Genomic DNA, 22,500 nt, shown 5'->3' with positions numbered 1-22,500 from the left:
TGATTGTTTATGACCTAATTATGGGACGCCCTTTGACCTTTATACATAACTGGAGTAAGGAGGGTCCAGAATAAAGCAACCAGAATAAAGAATAAAGCAATAAAGCAATTTCACAACAATTTACTATACAATACAACACAATAAAAAAACACAATCCTCATATCCGCAACAATATATATATATATATATATATATATATATATATATATATATATATATATATATATATATATATATATATATATATATATATATACATATATACACATACAGTCACGTGAAAAAGTAAGTACACCCCATGTAAAGTTTTGACTTTTTCAACATATTTCAACATACAGCTATTTGATCTTCATTTCAACAATATTGATAGATAAAGGTGATATAATACAACAAATATCATGAAACATTTACATTTTGTCATCCATTGTATAATTTAAATAAACATAAATGCAAATTTTGCATGTGGAAAAAGTAAGTACACCCCTACGGCCTACATTTATCACTACTTGAAATACCTAAAATTAGAATCAGGTGCACCAGCTCAGGTGCAAATGATTAGAACATCGTTAGACAAGATCTTGGAGGAACCTGTCTTATTTAAACCTCAGACATTTAGTTTGGTTTGCCCTTTGTTGTTGAAGTGTGCGGCGTCACCATGCCTAGATCAAAAGAGCTCTCTGAGGCCTTCAGAAAGAAGGTTATAGATGCCGACGAGTCTGGGAAGGGATTTAAAAAGATCTCCAAACAATTTGAAATCAATCATTCGACTGTCCGGAAGATCATCTACAAGTGGAGAAGATTCCAAACAGCTGCCAACTTGTTCAGGCCAGGCCAGTAGGGAATAAATGTTGTTCCTGGACCACCCCTCATTTCTCCATTCACTTACATGTTAATTTTCCTCTCACCCTCATTTCCCCTTAACACCTCTATTTCTTCCACCCTGATCTTTATGAACCTTTTGACCTTTTGACATACTAGCTATAGCACCTACTCTTATCCTCAATGTTGTTCATTAGACCACTCAAACCATGATCCTTCTACCCTCATGAACCTCCTAACATTTACCCTTATGGACCTATGATCCTTATGAACCTGTGATCCTTCTACCCTTCTAGCCTTATGAACCTATGATCCTTCTGGCTCTTATACTATTGACACTGAGCACAGGTCCTTATACACTGGCAGATCATCTAGTAGACCACTCAAACATCGATCCTACAAATATTTGTTTATGTGTGGGAAATAATTTAATTCTCTTACCACTCTCTTCACCATCTCATCCAACTCACCGGTATTTAAATTAATTCTCTTATTTGTTTTGTTAAATTTTTTATCCCTTTTCAATAAGACTTATTTGATATTTTTCACATTCATTTTGTTTTTCATTTATATACCAAGGTTGATTACACCTCCACTCTTAAGTATGGTTGATACTTGGTTCTATCATTTATATATTCATAAAAAGGTGGCGGTAGCCCCTTAAAATCCCCAACCCCATTATCTTATCACTTATATATATCTTATCACTTATATATATATATATATATCTTATCACTTATATATCTTATCACTTATATATATTTTAACACTTATAACCATAAGGAAGACTATTAATTCCATTTTCTAAAATAAACCTCTTATCATCAAAAGCCCCCAATGCTTTCTTATTCACCTCTTCTGAATATAATTAGGTTTACTCTCCATGAAATGGAGAGTAACCTATTATTACTGCTAGAGTTTTTCTTATTATTATTCTTCCGCCCTATTTTGCACCTCCGAAAACTTCATAATTAATGTTCTCAGCAACCGCTGGTCGGATTGACAGGAAATTTTCATCAAATGATCGTCTCGGCTCCTAGAATCTTTTAATGCTAATGATGACGTCATAGGTCACGTGGTATGGGCGCCATCTTGTAAAACAAATTCAACTTTTCCCCTCTGTATCTCTGAAACGGCCCAATGGAAAAATTTGAGGAATGGCTCATTCAGAAGAACTCTTCAATGGGAACAAAAGACATGTGTATCGAGTATATTAAAAATGCTAACGTTAAGAGGTTAGAATTCGTCAAACAAAAAATTTTCTCCCCCGAAAATGGGATTTTTTCCCCAGATGCTTAGTTAAAACTCAGATTGCAAAAAATTTCGAAGTCATACGTCACATGGTTCGGCCGCCATCTTGTTTTTCGTGAAAAAACACAAAAACCCATTTGTCTCCACAACGGCTGAACGAATCGAGCCCAAACTTGGCATGCGTATTCGCATACCCATGACGAACAAAAAGGTCAGCGAGCACGACGTCATCCGACACATGGTTTCAGAGTTATGACGTTTTAACGCTCAAACTAGAAATGGTATCACCTCCATAATTTGTGGAGATATCGAGTGGAAACTTTACACAAATGTTCCGCATGGGGGGATGTTTCAATGTTACTTGAGACGTTTTGATAAGTCACATGGTTTGGCCGCAATAAATAATGGAAGTTAAATTGTAAAAAGCTTGTAACTCTTGAAGCACTGCATGGATCGACTTGAATTTTTAACGCAATGTAGCTCTCATCAAGCGGAAGAAGTGTGCCAAATTTCAAGATGGTTGGATGTACGGTCTCGAAGCTATAAGTCTTTATTGTTGAAAGAAGAAGAAACACACCAATTTGTCCTTCCAGAACGTGATCACGATAACGCGATCTCCGGCAATCATTTCAACCTCAAATGAAATTCCAATTGCAGAATTATCAATAGGTGAGGCATATTAACAAATGAATGAAACAGATTTGGTGAAATTCTGACTATTTTTAACTCAATCGCATTTCACTCAAAGTTATGAGCTACTGAAGAAGAAGATGTCCACCCAGGACGTGATCACTGTCACACGATCTCCCGCGGTCATTTCAACCTCAAATGAAATTCAAATTGCAGATTTATCAATAGGTGAGGCATATTAACAAACGAATGAAACAGATTTGGTGAAATTCTGACTATTTTTAACTCGATCGCATTTCACTCAAGTTATGAGCTACTGAAGAAGAAGATGTCCACCCAGGACGTGATCACTGTCACACGATCTCCCCGCGGTCATTTCAACCTCAAATGAAATTCCAATTGCAGATTTATCAATAGGTGAGGCATATTAACAAACGAATGAAACAGATTTGGTGAAATTCTGACTATTTTTAACTCGATCGCATTTCACTCAAAGTTATGAGCTTACTGAAGAAGAAGATGTCCAGCCAAGACGTGATCACTATCACACGATCTCCCGCGGTCATTTCAACCTCAATGAAATTCCAATTGCAGATTTGTCAATATAGTCCGGCAGCTAAGCTAAATATAGCATAACAATTGTGCATTTTGTGGGGAAAGCACCAATTTGGCACAGTAGTAGACTATCATATTATGAAAAGATCTGGATATTGGGCCATGTCAGATTCAGAGATTTGATTTGGCAAGGATATGTGTGTGTGTGTGTGTGTGTGTGTGTGTGTTGTGTGTGTGTGTGTGTGTGTGTGTGTGTGGTGTGTGTGTGTGTGTGTGTGTGTGTGTGTGTGTGTGTGTGTGTGTGTGTGTGTGTGTGTGTGTGTGTGTGTGCGTGTGCGTGGATGTCTGTGAATGAAAGAGAGGGATAGAATTGTGAGGAACAGAAATGAAAAAACGAGATGTGTGTGTGTGTGTGTGTGTGTGTGTGTGTGTGTGTGTGTGTGCGGTGGGGTTTTGGGGTGTGCGTATGGAGGGGTGGGCAGATGTGTGTGTGTATGTGTGGAGGTGGGGGATGTGTGTGTGTGTGTGTGGAGGGGTGTGTGTGTGGGGGGAGGGGTGTGGGGGTGTTTGTGTGAGTGGGTGTGGGGGGATGGATATGTGTATGTGGGGGGGGGGGGGGGGGGGTTGGGGTGTGCGTGTGGAGGAGGGGGGGTTGGATGTGTGTGTATGTGTGGGGATGTGTGTGTGTGGATGTGTGTGTGGGGGGGGGGGGGTGGATATGTGTGTGTGTGGGGAGGGGTTGGGGTGTGCATGTGGAGGATGGGGGGTTGGATATGTGTGGAGGGGTGTGTGTATGTGTGGAAGGGTGTGCGTGTGTGTATGTGTGTGTGTTGGGGGTGGGGGGATGTGTGTATGTGTGTGTGTGTGTGGATGTGCGTGTGTGTGGATGTGTGTGTGTGTGTGTGTGTGTGGATGTGTGTGTTTGTGGGTGTGTGGGAGGGAGTGGATATGTGTGTATGTGGGGGGGGGGGGGGGTTGGGGTGTGCGCGCAGAGGAGGAGGGGTTGGATGTTTGGATGTGCGTGTGTGTGAATGTCTGTGTGTGTGTGTGGGTGGGGGGGGTGGATATGTGTGTATGTGGGGGGAGGGGGGGTTGGGTGTGCGTGTGGAGGAGGGGCGGTTGGATGTGTGTGTGCGTGTGTGTGTGTGTGTGGTGTGTGTGTGTGTGTGTGTGCGTGCGTATAAAAGAGAGATAGAATTGTGAGGAACAAAAATGACAAAACGAGGTGTGTGTGTGTGTGTGTGTGCGTGTGTGTGTGTGTGTGTGTGTGTGAATGAAAGAGAGGGATAGAATTGTGAGGAACAGAAATGAAAAAAAGACGTGTGTGTGTGCGTGTGTGTGTGTGTGTGTTGGGGTGTGTGTGTGTGTGTGTGTGTTGGGGTGTGTGTGTGTGTGTATGTTTGTGTGTAGGGGGGATGTGTGTGTGTGGGGGGGGGGGGGAGGGATGTGTGTGTTTAGGTGGGGGGTGTGGGGGGTTGGTGTGTGTGTGTGTGTGTGTGTGTGTTTGGAGGGGTGTGCGTTTGGGGGGAGGGGTGTGGGTGGGGGTAGGGGGGATGTGTGTGTGTATGTGTGTGTATGTGTGTGTGTGTGTGCGCGTGTGTGTTAGGGGTGGGGGGGATGTGTGTGTGTGTGTGCGTGTGTGTGTGTGGGGGGGGGGGTGGGGGATGTGTGCGTGTGTTTGTGTGTGTGTGTGTGTTTGGAGGGGTGTGTGTTTGGGGGGAGGGGTGTGGGTGGGGGTAGGGGGGATGTGTGTGTGTGTGTGTGTGTGTGTGTGTGTGTGTGTGTGTGTGTGTGTGTGTGTGTGTGTGTGTGTGTGTGTGTGTGTGTGTGTGTCGGGGTTGTATCCAAGGGGGTTGTGTCAAAGCATGTCCAATGAAAGTGGGGTTTTATCAAAAGTGGGGTTGTATCAAAAGTGGGGTTGTATCAAAAGTGGGGTTGTATCAAAAGTGGGGTTGTATCAAAAGTGGGGTTGTATCAAAAGTGGGGTTGTATCAAAAGTGGGGTTGTATCAAAAGTGGGTGCGAGTAAACCGGTCATCACTGCCAGCAGTTTTAAAGTGGCAGTTCTAGTTGATGTTTATAACTTCTTATTCCATTAATCTTTCGAATCTAAACTCTTCTTTCTTTGTTGTTAAACAGTTATAATAATCCTTAAAGTTTATTGTTTCTTTAATAACATTTTTCTTTACACCTTTAACTTCTTATCAGTGTTTTCAACGTTATTCACAATGTATTTATAAGCATAGGCCTTTGACCTCAATCCCACAAATTCACTCATAACATATCCTCCGAAATCATCCTTGAACTTTCCAATCACCTTTTTATTTTTAGAAGAGAACAACTCACTCTATGGACTGTAATTACTAGTATCATAGATATTAATGTCCTTTTTCATGTCTGAATAAACATCATCAGTATTAATTTTCAAAATAAAACTATCTGTATCCATATAAAGTAGATTAACATCATTTTGATATTTCTTCCTCAAGTTATTGTAAAAGTAATCATACATCAAGGACTTTGATAAATCAAGTATTGATGTTCCAATATAAATAGGTTTGTCCATCTCAATGCTTTCTCTCATCAAATGTATCGCACAAAAGTTTTCCGTAAAAACTTCTACTCTCGAGAAGCTTGGTCTGTTGATTAATTTTGATGCTTGTTTCCATGATGTTGATAGACGAATGTTTTGCCTCTTTCTAACATTCTCCATCGTTTTTCCAAATACAGCGTTATTCATCAACTTATAAAAGTCTTTCTCAAAATCATTCTTTGATTCAATCCTGCGTTGTGTGTTAAAATCAATGTACTCTTTCAACCAATGACTCTGATTAAACTTGAGAATCCTATGTATCTTTTCAACACGGAGACCCTTTGAAAGACATTGTCTCAAATTTCTTTGATGGAGCACATAATCTTTCTTGTTGTATAGTGTTGTTAGAAGCTTCTCTGATGCTTTACCCTTTACATTAAATGATTGTTGATAATCACTTCACCACTCGTTCTGTGGACTTTCCTTTTCAGAAGCAAACGGGAGATCTTTGTGGAGGTTATGGAGTTCCTCTGGATATTTCAAATCAACCTCAAAATAATATCCCTTCTTTGTTTCATCCAATTCTTTTTGTGTTGATATACAGAGATTTTGTAGAACTTTCTTATGATATTTCTCTTTAACCCATTTCAAACCACCATAAGGAAGTGCTTGAGACATTGCCCACCCATACAAGTTATTCGCATCATAATACATCAAGTAGGAGCTCTCTACCGATGGATCATAATTGGGAATGTACTTGTTATTTGCTTTAGCATATCTCTTTGAACAGACTTGTGAAATTCTTCCTCTCTTTGCCTTCTCAATCATCAACAGCATATCAACATCTGTTATAACATCCAACTCTTGCTTCGTCATCTTTAACATAGCACTCCAAGCCAATCCAGGAGCAGTGTAATAGTGAGCAGGATCCAATCCATACCCAGAATGACAGATTGTTCTGAAAGCCTCAAACATATCAGCCAACAAGCACATCAGTTTTGAGATACAAATCGTGATACTCACCAAGATTCTTGATGTTATATTTTTCCCAAACATTTTGTGCGTGTACATAATCTTTATCAGATATATGACTATTATTTAATTTATTATATAAATTTTCTTTTGAAGGAAGTTGTGTTTCATTGAATCTCTCAAATGAGCCCATATAGTCATCGGGATAAATTCCCTTTTGTGTTAGTAAATCTTTGTCTGAAAAATACTCTGAAAGACAAGGAAACTCTTTTAGATTTTGAACCAAGTTAGCCAATGGACTTGCCATGAATTTAAATGTATCAAGAAATCTGATCTGAGTTATAGGAGATGTATGAATTGTTTTTGTGAATGAAATGTATTTCTGATCTGTGTTTGGAATTGCTGAGATAATTCCAGAAGTCTTTGAGAGTTCCTTGATAAATAGATGAGTGTCATAATTAGCATTGTTATGAAGAAAGACAGGAATGAAAGAGGGGAGTTTATAATTAATATTACAACTTTCATGAGCGGGACCTCTATATCTACCAGTGAGATGACAATGATCTCTAACCTTTAGGCCTTCACCAATTTTCTCCTCACAAATATGACAGACATTGTTTTTTCTAAATTCCCTTTTTTCTTCACTCGTCAAGGACATTGGTTTATGGTTTCTCTCATTATCTTGGTTAATCGAACACAGTCTTTTCTAGTCATTTCACAAACTCCTCTGGGGTATTTGAGCCTCTATACACCTCTAACATGTATATTCATCACCAACGGATGATTTGATATAATAACAAAAACCACAAGGAGTATGCTTTTGATATTTATTTGTGTATGATTCTTTTGGATCTGGAGAAGCAGTATAAATTTTTTCTAGAATACTTTCAAAATCAGCATATATAACAAATGGATGTTTTATTGTTTTCTTTTCATCTTTGAATGAGATCTTTGAGCCTTCTTTAGGCATATTGATTAGCGTTGATTTATGATCACCACAATAATTTGAATGTTTATCTAATCTTTCTTGTGTATGGAAGAAGTTACGACAACGCATACAAATATATATTTTATTTGTTATTTTACATACTTGTGGTTTTATTAATTTTGTAATATCTTTGATGTATGTATAATGTGAATTTTCCTCTGAAAAAAAATATAGAAGATTCATATGAGTTTGATTATAATTTTCAGAAAGCTTTAAAATCTGAATGTTGTTTGTTTCCATCAGACCATAAACATTAACTGATAAATTATTCATCTTTTCAAATTTAGGAATATCATTTAAAGTCATTGGAAAATTTAGATCTTTTGTATTCAACGTATTCTCATATTTTTTATAATGAGATACTCTTTCAACATGACTATCTTGTGGATGTAGATGTGCTAGAATAGACCAGAGAAAACATTTATTGTCTTTATTTTTGATATTGATAACTGCTTTTCTATTTTTGATAACACTAGGTAAATCAATGTAAGAAGCAGCGTTTAGAGGATCTGATTTAAGAATATGAATGTCAATAAATAGTATCCCATCTATATTGAAACCACTTCCAGTAATAGTGTGCTCAAGTTCTTGTTCTTGCTTGATCAGTTGATCATAAACGGGATTGACCTGATTGTATGTTGTAATAAAGTGTGTGTCTGTTCTCATCAGTGAAAACATCACCAGTGAATGGATCTTCTTTTGAGATTTTCATTTTAATACCCAGATAGAACTTGATTGATTTCAACTCAATAAGAGTCTTTTCAATAAAATCTTTCACAGAGGGTTTGATGATATCCACAGCCTCAACAATTGAGTTGGGGCCAGGAGGATGAAAATCAAATATGTGTATTCTGATATGATTTTTGAAAGCACCATCAGTATTCTTAATAGTAAACAATTTTGACAAGTGTTTGTTTGTTTTAAGATGGGCTTTAAACCCCTTCTTGAGGATGGTTGTTTTACAGACCTTACAATATTTCGTTTTAGGTGGAAGAGGGGAAAGTTTGTTAAGAATGTTGTATGTATGTTTTGCGGTGAGAATATGTTGTTTATAATATTTACTTCCTTCTCGCAAGTATCACAATAAACCATATTTATAGCATGAGAAAACGTGGTGTTTTATATATATATATCGCTGTGCTTAAAATAAAACACTTTTGAGCTTTACAGCTCTGTTTTATATATATCGCTGTGCTTAAAATAAAACACTTTTGAGCTTTACAGCTCCGTTTTATATATATCGCTGTGCTTAAACTAAAACACTTTTTCACTCAGAATCATCTGAGTCATAACTACCACATGAATACTCAGAATCATACTCGGAGTCATCAATAAAGCTACTCTCATAACTATCATTTGAGCACAAACTATTAGTATCATAACTATCATCTGAGTTCAATGAAATACTATCATCACTATCGTCCGAGTTCCATGAAATAGTAAAATCTTCACTGCTGTAATGACTCATATTTAATTAGCAGAAAAAACCTTTCCATCTATACCAATATACTTTCTTTCATTAACGGATTAAATCACTACATTTTTAACATCGAAAGTTATCTTAAAATAATCTCTAATTATCATAGAACAAAATGACATTTCACCAGAAATATTAACATCATTCATGTTACTTAGATCTACACCCTTTGTATTATTAAAGAAAATACAAATTTCTCCACGTGTATTGTTGATGGTCTTATCATTCATTTTAAAAACCCCACTCATATCGCGTCCGATCACTTTTTCAAGCTTTGAATAAATTGCCAGTAGAGGAGAAACTTTTGTTAGATTTACTTTAATGGATGTCTTTCCAGGTATAGTTAGAGCTCTTCCTTTAAATGAAATAGAGGGGCTCAGGTTATTTTCCATAACTGGTTTTACCCAAAAATTTCCATATTTATCTTTGTTCAATTTAACATCTTTGACATATTTTTCTATATCTTCCACCGAAGTAGAGATTGATTGAAATTTGTCTTTTGTGCTTTGAAACATTGTATTTATTAACTAATAAACTTGCGTTTAGTTTAAGTAACAATTTACTGTTTATAATATGATAAATTCTGAAGGAGATTTAGAATTTCCAGACTCTCCATATGATAATTTAGAAATCTGTCGTCGTTGTGGTAGAATAGGGCTTAATAATGAGGGTTCATATAAACAATGTATTTTCTGTGATTTAATTTTAATTAATGATAATAATAAAAAATATATATATATATATATAACTCTTTTAAATTAGAACCAAAAATGAATTACTTTACAAGATTAATAAGAGAGATGAATGTTAAACATTATGATGATAATACACCATTTCTTTCAAGGGAAGAGACTATTTGTATTGAGGAAATGTATAAGGGTTTAATGATATTTATTATTCAAAATAATTTTAATGGAAATGTTAATACAAGATACTATATATGATATTTATTATTCAAAATAATTTTAATGGAAATGTTAATACAAGATACTATATAAATAAAATAATGAATTATTTTGAAATTAAACCTGAACACACATCTCGATAAAATATAGAGTTTCTAAAATAGCTCAAAAAAAGTGAGATGACTTGTTTTCCAAATATATAAATGAATGATTTTTTACCCGTTTGGGAAAATAAGATAAAATTTTATAACCACAAAAATCTTCCAAATTCATTGAGATGTCTAATAGTTGGTTCAAGCGGATGCGGAAAAACCTGTTTGCTTTTAAAGATGCTCCTTAGACCTAATTTTTTAGATTATGATAATTTAATAATTTTTACGAAGTCAAGTTTTCAACCTGAGTATCAACTACGGTTATTCCTCAAAAAACTATTAGGCTCGAATGATGTCATCAAGACTGAGGAGCTTTTGGCTGAAGAATTACACAAACCTATAATTACCAAGTTTAAAAGAAGGAAGCTTTATTCCAAAGACACTGACCACATATGGTCCGCTGATTTAATTGAATTGAATAATGACAGGGGATACAGGTATGCTTTAACCATTATTGATTTGAGGAGTAGATTTGCCTGGGTTGTTCCTTTAAAAAATAAAAGGGGTGATACTTTAATGTTAGCCTTTAAGCTAATATTTTATAGGGATAAAAGGAAACCAAAGAAGTTATGGACTGATGAGGGAACAGAGTTCTCTTACAAAATATTTATGAAATTTCTTAAGGGGGAGGGTATTAAATAATACAGCACCTTTAATGAAGGAAAAGCAGTTGTTATTGAGCATTTTAATCGTACTTTGAAAGAGAAACTATATTAAAAAGTTCACACAACTCGGTTCTCAACAATGGGTATATTTAATACAGGATATTGTAGATAATTACAATAATACAGTTCATTCATCAACAAAATCAAAACCATCAGAAACATTTACAGAATTAGAATATGAAAAGGAGATTAATTTGAGAAAACCGAAGTACAAAGTTGGTGATATTGTAAGAATACACAGATGGAAAAGTCATTTTGAGAAAGGTTATACAAAAAATGGACGAATGAATTATTTAAAATCGTTGATGTAATGGATAGTCCCTTGGACCTACAAATTATATGATATGAATGGGGAAGAAATCTTGGGTTCATTTTACTCACAAGAATTACAAAAAAACAAAACAAATAAGAGAATTAATTTAAATACCGGTGAGTTGGATGAGATGGTGAAGAGAGTGGTAAGAGATTTAAATTTTTTCCCACAAACAACACACAACAACATGCATTTTAAGGCCATTTTCCCGACTAGAGCGGGGGTTAGCCTTGCGGTCCCCATGACAATCTTCTCCATTTTGCCCTATTTTCTGCATCTCTCCTTGTTCACCCCCTTGCCTGCATTTCTTCTTCCACCATCTTTAGCCAAGTCTTTCTCGGTCTTCCCCGTCCTCTACTTCCTTCTACATTCATTTCCATCACTCTTCTCAACCAGTCACTTTCATCCTTCCTCAACACATGACCAAACCATCTCAACCTGTTCCTCTTCACAGCATCAATCACAGGCTCGATTCCCATCATCTTTCGCAATTCATCATTTGTCTTCCTCTCTCAACGATACTCCGCACATCCATCGAACCATTCGCATTTCCACCCTTTCCAACCTTCGTTGCTGCTCTACATTCATTACCCATGTCTCGCTCCCATAAATCATAACACTTCTCACACATGCAGCATACACCTTTCCCTTCAGCTTCAACGACACTCCCCTCATCATCAGCACGCCAATCAGTTCCCAAAACTTCTTCCATGCACATCTCACTCTGGCAACCGTTGCCGAGTCTGATCCACCTTCTCCATTCAGCATGTCTCCGAGGTAGCAAAATGTTTTCACACCTTCCAGCTTCACGCCGTCTCCAAAATCCAACTCAACATTTCCTCCATCTGCAGCTCCCTCTGTGCACACCTTACATTTAAATGCAGCTGCCACACTGGTTAATGACCCTCTCAGACCACTACATTTTTGATGAACCCACTCAGCGCACATTGTACATTGAATGGAGTTCACTCCGACACCCTTCCTACACACAGCACAGGGCCACTTCCCAGTTCTTTCCACCTCACCACATGCTTTACCACTTGCCATCACCGTCGTCTTTCCGATATTCACCTTCAGACCTTTTGTCTCCATACATTCCTTCCACTTGTTCATCTTTTCCTTCAGTCCATCCATACTTTCCGCAATGAACACCAGATCATCTGCATACAACAACTCCCACGGTAAACCCTCATTTACGTTCTGAGCCAGCACCTCCAACACAGCTACAAATAGTGGTGGACTTAGTACCGACCCCTGATGCACTCCCACCTTCACCTCAAACTCACCACTGTTCCCGTCCTTCGTCCTTACAGCTGTGCGCGCTCTTTTGTACATTGCCATCACTACTCTGATCAACCATTCCTCCACTCCTAACTTCCTCAATGCCCATGTCAATACTTTGCATGGAACCATATCAGATGCTTTCTCCAGATCAACAAACCCAAGAAACAACTTCTTCCTCTTCTCCATGTACTTCTCCTGCAACTGCCTCACAATGAAAAGCGTGTCTGTCGTTCCTCTTCCTGGCATAAATCCAAACTGCATTTCGTCGATCTTCACTTTCTTCCTTATCCTCCTCTCCAACACCCTTTCCAATACCTTCATTCCATGCTCCAATAACTTTATCGCTCGGTACGAGCCACACTCCAGAGGGTCACCTTTCCCCTTGTATAGAGGTGCGAGGGTACTCAGTTCCCAATCCACTGGAATGCAGCCTTCTTTCACCACCAGATTACAGATCTCTGTCATTCTCTTCACACTCCAACTTCCTGCTGCCTTCAACATATCTCCCACAACTCCCGTCGGCCATCCCGCTTTTCCACTCTTCATTGCTTTTATCGCTTCTTCAACTTCCTTCTCAGTTATCTTCTCTGCCGGTCCTAAAACTGGGTTACTCTCGATGTTGCCATCCCATTCATTCTCTGTATTCAACAGCATTTCCATATATCTTTTCCATCTTCCTTTAATTCCATCTGGGTCCACAACGATTTGTCCCACTTCATCCTTCAAGCAACTCACCCCCATCACATCACACTTCTCTTTCGCTATCTGCTTTGCAATCCCGAATACTGCTTTCTGACCCTCTTCTGAATCCAAGCGTTCTCCGAACATTTTCCTACATGCCTCGTGCGCCTTTGCTACCTCTTTCTTTGCAGCCTTCCTGGCTGCCTTATAACTTTCATGCTCTGCTGTTTCTGCTCCCATACCCTTCGCCTTCTGCCACTCCTTGACCTTCTTCCTCTTCTCGTCAATCCTGTTTCCAACTTCATCATCCCACCACCATGTTTCCGAGTGCATCGGTGGTCCTTTTGTCCATCCACATACCTCACCAACGGCTCCTAACAGACCAGCTTTCATTGACATCCAACCATTTTCAAGCTCAACCACATCATCCGTTTCCCTACTCAGCCTCTCTTTTAATGCCTCCCTTACTGTCACCTCTTTCAACCTCCACACCTTCATTCTTGGTTGGTACTTCACCCGCCGAGCTCTCCTCGCACCTTTCACCCTTATGTCGCAGACAACCAAGTGGTGCTGTGAAACAGCCTCCTCCCCCGGGATCACCTTTGTGTTCCGAAGGTGCCCCCTATCTCGCCTACGCACCATCAGGTAGTCAACGGTTGTCGTCGACCCACCTGACGTGTATGTAACAAGCTTATTATCCTCTTTCTGGAACTGAGTATTACAAATCAACAAATCAGCTCCATCAGCAAACTCCAAAATCCTTTCACCTTCTCAATTCGGCTGCGGTTTAAACATATTTTAATAATATTTAAACAAAACCATGAAAAATAATCTGGGAAAAGTCTCTAAGTGAGAACATGGATTTGAGAAAGAAGGAGCAGAGGTGGAAGAAAAACGAGATATAGGGGGCGGGCCACAAGTCGAGACGAGGAGGAGAGCGAACAAGCACGTGTCCGGGAGGAGAGAAAGAATTAATATCGAATTTTTTGTTTATTTGTTTGTATTGTTTTTAAAAACGTTGGACAAAGGGTAAGATGTTTGTGAGAGGTAGGGGGGAGAAAAGAAAATCAAAGAAACAAGCAAATACTATGAAAGAAAGAACTTATATTCACAAAATACTGACGGGGGGGGAGGGAGCCTGGAGAGACCAGGCCGCGCATGAGGTGCGAATTTAAAAAACGACTAATTACACACAAATTTGCAATAATTACAAAACCAAAACTGAAGAAAAACACACAATAACACGTACACAATAAAATAACCAGTGGAAATTTGACAAAGACACAAATGGGAAAATACTCAAACTTTGATGTCATGAAGAGATCGAAGCAAGCCTCATCGCTCGAGGAACCGGAAGCGGACCCAAAAAAAGCACGGCTCATCCGGCATATTTCCCACACATAAACAAATATTTGTAGGATCATTGTTTGAGTGGTCCACTAGATGATCTGCCAGTGTCAATAGTATAAGAGCCAGAAGGATCATAGGTTCATCAGGCGAGAAGGATCATAGGTTCATAAGGCCAGAAGGATCATAGGTTCATAAGGCTAGAAGGATCATAGGTCCATAAGGTAGAAGGATCATAGGTTCATAAGGCTGGAAGGATCATAGGTCCATAAGGGTAAATGTTCGGAGGGTGAGAGGGAGCAAATATTTGAAGGATCATTGTTTGAGTGGTCTAATGAACAACATTGAGGATAAGAGTAGGTGCTATAGCTAGTATGTCAAAAGACCAAAAGGTTCGTAAAGATCAGGGTGGAAGAAATAGAGGTGTTAAGGGGAAATGAGGGTGAGAGGAAATTAACATGTAAGTGAATGGAGAAACGAGGGGTGGTCCAGGAACAACATTTATTCCCTACTCAGGCCGCCCCAGCAAGTTCAGCCCGAGAGCAGACCGCAAGATGCTGAAAGAAGTCTCTAAGAACCCCAGAATGTCATCACAGGACCTACAGGTAGCTCTTGCCACTGCTGATGTCAAAGTGCACGAGTCTACCATTAGAAAGAGGCTGCACAAATTTGATCTACATGGGAGGTGTGCGAGGAGGAAACCATTGCTGTCCAGAAAGAACATCAGGGCACGACTAAAGTTTGCCACTAAACACCGAGGCAAAGACCAGCACTTCTGGAGCAATGTGCTCTGGACAGATGAGTCAAAGGTAGAGCTATTTGGCCACAGTACCAGAAGACATGTTTGGCGAAAACCAAAGACAGCATTTGACCACAGGAACCTGATACCAACTGTAAAGCATGGTGGTGGAAATATTATGGTTTGGGGCAGCTTTGCTGCATCAGGGCCTGGGCAGCTCACCATCATATAATCCACTATGAATTCTTCATTGTACCAGAGGATGCTTGAGGATAATGTGAGGCCATCTGTCGGAAAGTTGAAGCTCAACCGAAGGTGGACCTTGCAACATGACAATGACCCTAAACATACCAGTAAATCCACCAAGGAATGGCTGAAAAGAAAGAAATGGAGGGTTCTGGAATGGCCAAGTCAAAGCCTGGATCTAAATCCCATCGAGATGTTGTGGGGGGATTTGAAACGAGCTGCGCATGCAAGAAACCCCTCAAACATCGCACAGCTGAAAGAATTCTGCATGGAGGAGTGGGCAAAAATTTCTCCCAGTCGATGTCAGAGAATACAACAACAACAACATGCATTTTAAAGGCCATTTTCCCTACTAGAGCGGGGGTTAGCGATGTCAGAGAATGGTAGACAGTTATAAGAAACGCCTACTTGAGGTTGTTTCTGCCAAAGGGGGCAATACCACCTATTAGAGCCAAGGGTGTACTTACTTTTTCCACATGCAAAATTTGCATTTATGTTTATTTAAATTATACAATGGACTACAAAATGTAAATGTTTCATGATATCTATATAATAATACCGTAAGGACTCGACTTTGTTATCCTTTTTACGCCGCACCCAGTGACCCGATGCTCACGGCACTAATGCATTTTCCATCTACGAACCGCGCTCTTTGTTTATCACGTACAGCCATACTCGAAAAATCTGAATTCGCCGACTTTGGGACCCAAAAGCATCCGATTTATCGGCCGATACGACGCCATCTTACGACACCATCGTATTGGCGTCTGCTGGGCGAAGGCGATGCGAGCCGTCCGCTGATTGGACAGTCGAGTGGTGTGATGGGTGGTGTGAACCAAATGGTCTTTTTATTCCCTTGAACATTTTAAATTAGGATATATAAGGAAACGTCTTTATCGTCATTTTAATAAAGTTAAATGGAGTGACGTTGCGATACTCGGGGTGCGTTGCATAAATCCTCGTAACTCAGAGAGGTGTAGCAGGTGGCGAGACGTAAGTAAGCTTTTTTTATTCCCTTGAACATTTGAAATTAGGATATATAAGGAAACGTCTTTATCGTCATTTTAATAAAGTTAAATGGAGTGACGTTGCGATACTCGGGGTGCGTTGCATAAATCCTCGTAACTCAGAGAGGTGTAGCAGGTGGCGAGACGTAAGTAAGCTTTTTTTATTCCCTTGAACATTTGAAATTAGGATATATAAGGAAACGTCTTTATCGTCATTTTAATAAAGTTAAATGGAGTGACGTTGCGATACTCGGGGTGCGTTGCATAAATCCTCGTAACTCAGAGAGGTGCAGCAGGTGGCGAGACGTAAGGAAGCTTAAAGATAACGAGCTGAAAACAGACGAACGATATCCCTTTCATGGATGTTCCACGGGTTTCACGTCTTTATCGTCATTTTAATAAAGTTAAGTGGAGTGACGTTGCGATCAGTGAGTTGTACTTGTATACGAAGAGATAAAAGGATGGCATTGACTTCGAGACGGTACGTGATAATTGGCTGCGGCTGGCTGATGCTGCGTTTTTTTTCTAAGTGCCATGGATGCTGATGGACATAATAAAGGTATGGGCTGATCTCTCATCATAATATTACCCGATGGAAATGAACTGTTTCTTTGTTTGTCATTTCCTGTGCAATAATGTCAAATTGATGTCAGACTTCCTTTTCTATTGACAGCTGCTCACCTTTTCGATGGCATTGTCTATTGATATGCATGTTCTTCTTTCATATTATTTTACACATTCACAATCAGTATTTCAATTCTTGCAGACATTGGAAACGAAGTTGACTCACAGGCCAACTCTGGCTCAATCACAGGCCGACGCACAGGCGATGTAATTGTGAGTAGCATTTTTGCACAAGTGAAAATTGATCTTTCTTCCTAACTCTTACTCGGACAAGCAAATCCCCTATGCCATCCATAATGGTACACTCTATCCATACACCACACCCTCCCTTCCGTGGATGTTCCACGGGTTTCGGCTAGTCTATATAATAATAGCGTAAGGACTCGACTTGGTTATCCCTTTTACGCCGCACCCAGTGACCCGATGCCCACGGCACGAATGGATTTACGATCTACGAACCGCGCTCTTTGTTTATCACGTACAGCCATACTCGAAAAATCTGAATTAGCCGACGTTGGGGCCCAAAAGCATCCGATTAACTGCCGATACGACGCCATCTTACGACGCCATCATATTGGCGTCTGCTGGGCGAAGGCGAAGCGAGCCGTCCGCTGATTGGACAGTCGAGTGGTGTGAACATGGGTGGTGTGAACCAAATGGTCTTTTTATTCCCTTGAACATTTTAAATTAGGATATATAAGGAAACGTCTTTATCGTCATTTTAATAAAGTTAAATGGAGTGACGTTGCGATACTCGGGGTGCGTTGCATAAATCCTCGTAACTCAGAGAGGTGTAGCAGGTGGCGAGACGTAAGGAAGCTTAAAGATAATGAACTGAAAACAGATGAACGATATGTCAATCTCTTTCTACACCGAACGGAAATAAAAGTATGAGAGCGGGAAGGCATGGCCTGAGCACTTCGAGCAGAAAGGACTGATTGGACTTAACTTAAAGAGAAAAAATTGGAGCTTAACGGAAGAAGAAGATCCCATGAGCGCTCCCCTATGCCATCCATAATGGTACACTCTATCCATACACCACATCCTCCCTTCCGTGGATGTTCCACGGGTTTCGGCTAGTTTGTTATATTATATCACCTTTATCTATCAATATTGATGAAATGAAGTTCAAATAGCTGGATGTTGAAATATGTTGAAAAAGTCAAAACTTGGGGTGCACTTACTTTTTCACGTGACTGTATATATAATTATATATATATATATATATACACATACATACATATACTTTTCTGTTCCTTGTATAAGCATGTTAAATACATCAATAAAAAGTGTGCACAATTAATGTTCGATAAAATTGACGAAAGTTCAAATTGAGGATAACAGGATAACATCAAGGCACATTATTGTTGATTCAAATCTTTCACCTAATGATGAAGGGGATAATTAATGGATGTGATCCACCATCGTGGTTATTTCTCAACGCAATTAAATCAAAACGTAGGTATTTTTTTTTTCCTCTACACCAGATGTAATGATCAAACTGTCCCAAGCAAAATGTATAGGCAGTCAGAAACCTTCATGGGGATGGTTCTTGAAGAAAAAAGCTTCAGCGTCATTGGGTTCAGGTTGTTCCAGGTGGCCATCGATGTCATGCTCCGTTTTCACTTCCACTTTCACAAATAAATCTGGAAAAGCAACTTTTATTAAATGCAGGCAAGCTTGTATCACGTGCTTAGCTGTTTTCAAATTCTAAATAAATATAAATATTGCATTAAAATAATTGATTTGAGGTCTTCCTCGAGGAGAGAAAATAAAACATTTCCCCATGGTTGAACACCAACATCGGGCATTGCATCAGCGGCATAGCTGCCAACTCAACCACTGATGACATTTGGCAGCCTTGTGCTGCATCCGAATGAAGCAGAAGAAAACCACCACCCAAAATCACAAACAACAAAATAGAGAAGGCAAGAAAAATGTTTTCTCCCCAACCTGCATTATTTGCCAAATTACATAAAATACCGATCCAACATATGACGAGTTTTTTGTATCGAACGTCATCCATCCTCAAAAACGAAATGACAGTGTGGTCGGTTAACAGATTGACAATTAATTGTCCAAATATAAGACACAGTGACCGACCGTATGACGACCGTATGACGAGGGGAGTGGAAAGGGGTGTGGTGGTTAAATTTAATTGATCAAAACTTGTGCAATTCGAGTCACGGCACAGAAAGCCAATTTAATGTTTCCATCCCAACTTGCTGGAAAAACGCCCCCCCGTGCATGCCAGGGGGATGACAGACAGGGGAGGGGGAAGCTTTGCTGAGGTGACTTTGAAGTGAGATGGGCCCTCCCCCCTTGTCCTGCTCCCCAGGGGCCACTTGCTTATTTGTAAAGGGAGCCAGATGTCGGGTTTGAGTGAATAAATCTATCGTCTATATATTATCATTAATAATGATATAAATCTATATATAATATATAGAATAAATCTATATATTATCAATAAATAATTATTAAGACAGATCAAGTATGAAATCACATGTAGTGAGTATCATATATATATATATATACACAGTCACGTGAAAAAGTTAGTACACCCCATGTAAAGTTTTGACTTTTTCAACATATTTCAACATACAGCTATTTGATCTTCATTTCAACAATATTGATAGATAAAGGTGATATAACATAACAAATATCATGAAACATTTACATTTTGTCGTCCATTGTATAATTTAAATAAACATAAATGCAAATTTCGCATGTGGAAAAATTAAGTACACCCCTACATTTATCACTACTTGAAATACCTAAAATTAGAATCAGGTGCACAAGCTCAAGTGCAAATGATTAGAACATCGTTGGAGAACATCTTGGAGGAACCTGTCTTTTTAAAACCACAGACATTTAGTTTGGTTTGCCCTTTGTTGTTGAAGTGTGCGGCGTCACCATGCCTAGATCAAAAGAGCTCTCTGAGGCCTTCAGAAAGGAGGTTATAGATGCCTACGAGTATGGGAACGGATTTAAAAAGATCTCCAAACAATTTGAAATCAATCATTCGACTGTCCGGAAGATCATCTACAAGTGGAGAAGATTCCAAACAGCTGCCAACTTGTTCAGGCCAAGCCGCCCCAGCAAGTTCAGCCCGAGAGCAGACCGCAAGATGCTGAAAGAAGTCTCTAAGAACCCCAGAATGTCATCACAGGACCTACAGGTAGCTCTTGCCACTGTTGATGTCAAAGTGCACGAGTCTACCATAAGAAAGAAGCTGCACAAATTTGATCTACATGGCAGGTGTGCCAGGGGGAAACCTTTGCTGTCCAGAAAGAACATCAGGGCAAGACTAAAGTTTGCCAATGAACACCGAGGCAAAGACCAGCACTTCTGGAACAATGTGCTCTGGACAGATGAGTCAAAGGTCGAGCTATTTGGCCACAGTAGCAGAAGACATGTTTGGCAAAAACCAAAGACAGCATGTGACCACAAGAATCTGATACCAACTGTAAAGCATGGTGGTGGAAATATTATGGTTTGGGGCAGCTTTGCTGCATCAGGGCCTGGGCAGCTCACCATCATAGAATCACTATGAATTCTTCATTGTACCAGAGGGTGCATGAGGATAATGTGAGGCCATCTGTCGGAAAGTTGAAGCTCAACCGAAGGTGGACCTTGCAACATGACAATGACCCTAAACATACCAGTACATCCACCAAGGAATGGCTGAAAAGAAAGAAATGGAGGGTTCTGGAATGGCTAAGTCAAAGCCCGGATCTAAATCCCATCGAGATGTTGTGGGAGGATTTGAAACGAGCTGTGCATGCAAGAAACCCCTCAAGCATCGCACAGCTGAAAGAATTCTGCATGGAGGAGTGGGCAAAAATTTCTCCCAGTCGATGTCAGAGACTGGTAGACAGTTATAAGAAACGCCTACTTGAGGTTGTTTCTGCAAAAGGGGGCAATACCACCTATTAGAGCCAAGGGTGTACAGTGATCCCTCGTTTATCGCGGGGGTTACGTTCCAGAACCCCCCGCGATAGACGAAAATCCGCGAAGTAGCGACCATATTTTTATTTTATTATTTATATATATATTTTAAAGCTTTATGACCCTCCCCACACTCTTATTAACCTTTCCCATACTCTTATAAACACTTCCTATACTCTTAAACACTTTTTACACTCTTAAACATACGTAATTTTAACAACATATAAAATTCTAATGGATACTCACCATTGAAGATACTGTAGCGACCCATGGGTTCCCCAAGCCCCAAGCATGGGTGACCAGCATTAGAATCTCCTTGCTCCAGCCGGGGACGTCACCGGCGGGGATCCCCGGCGCCAGAATGGCTGGTCACGTGACCGCCAAAGCGCGCGCGTGCGGGTATAATCAGCTACACCTGTTGATCACGTGACCACCGAAGCACGCCACGCTTGAGAGGCGTGGCTTTCGGTTTCTGGTTGTGCTTTATAATTCAGCACGATAAACGGGCTTTTCAGTGTTCCCGAGTTGGTTTTGAGAATAAATATCTTCTCGGACGAGTTTGTGTCTTGCCCGTCATTTCGTCCGTATCAAGCAAGAGCCCCGGCTCTTCAATACTACAACTTGCGTGATGAAGATGATGATGAATTAGCTGTGCAGTACTGATGACGATGAAGGTGATGACGATGATGAATGTACTGCACAGCCAGAAAGAGCATTACAGTTACCCATTACGTGGGTAACGCGCAAGTGGAAGCTGTCGCATCTGCGTTTTCCATACGCACGACTCTTTGTCTCTTTGTCTACCCTTCTACTGTACACTATGTACAGTATTTTATTTCTTGTAATATGTTTTAATTACTGTATTTTTCTTATTTTTTTTACGTTTTTTAATTTTTTAGGCTAGAAAATGCTTATTTTAACACAAAAATATTTAAAATAATAGTATATAAAAATACATTTATACCGCAAAATCCCGCGATATAGCGAAAAATCCGCGATATAATTTTACATATACTAGCGAGAAAAACCCGCGATGTACCGAAGCCGCGAAAAGTGAACCGCGATATAGCGAGGGATGACTGTACTTACTTTTTCCACATGCGAAATTTGCATTTATGTTTATTTCAATTATACAATGGACTACAAAATGTAGATGTTTCATGATATTTGTTATATTATATCACCTTTATCTATCAATATTGTTGAAATGAAGATCAAATAGCTGTTTGTTGAAATATGTTGAAAAAGTCAAAACTTTACATGGGGTGTACTTACTTTTTCACGTGACTGTATACGGTGTATATATATTGTTGCGGTTTTGTGAATAAAGGCAACCCCCCTATTAGTTAGTTACACCACATCATG

The 22,500-nt window shown here is 39.5% G+C and overlaps 1 protein-coding gene across 2 annotated transcripts in view; it reads right to left on the bottom strand.

Annotated features, from left to right (window-relative positions):
- Nucleotides 1-22,500, bottom strand: part of LOC137416384 (uncharacterized) — a 253,620-nt gene that overhangs the window by 173,662 nt on the left and 57,458 nt on the right. For both annotated transcript variants that reach the window (XM_078778400.1, XM_078778401.1), the window contains exon 3: nucleotides 18,723-18,833. In XM_078778400.1, the coding sequence (XP_078634526.1) occupies nucleotides 18,723-18,833 (111 nt within the window). The remainder of the gene's footprint in view (nucleotides 1-18,722; nucleotides 18,834-22,500) is intronic.

The sequence above is a fragment of the Myxine glutinosa genome, chromosome 5 (genome assembly GCF_964187855.1).
Source record: "Myxine glutinosa chromosome 5, kmMyxGlut1.1, whole genome shotgun sequence".
NCBI classification, from domain to species: domain Eukaryota; kingdom Metazoa; phylum Chordata; class Myxini; order Myxiniformes; family Myxinidae; genus Myxine; species Myxine glutinosa.
This window is presented reverse-complemented; position numbering and strand designations above follow the sequence as displayed.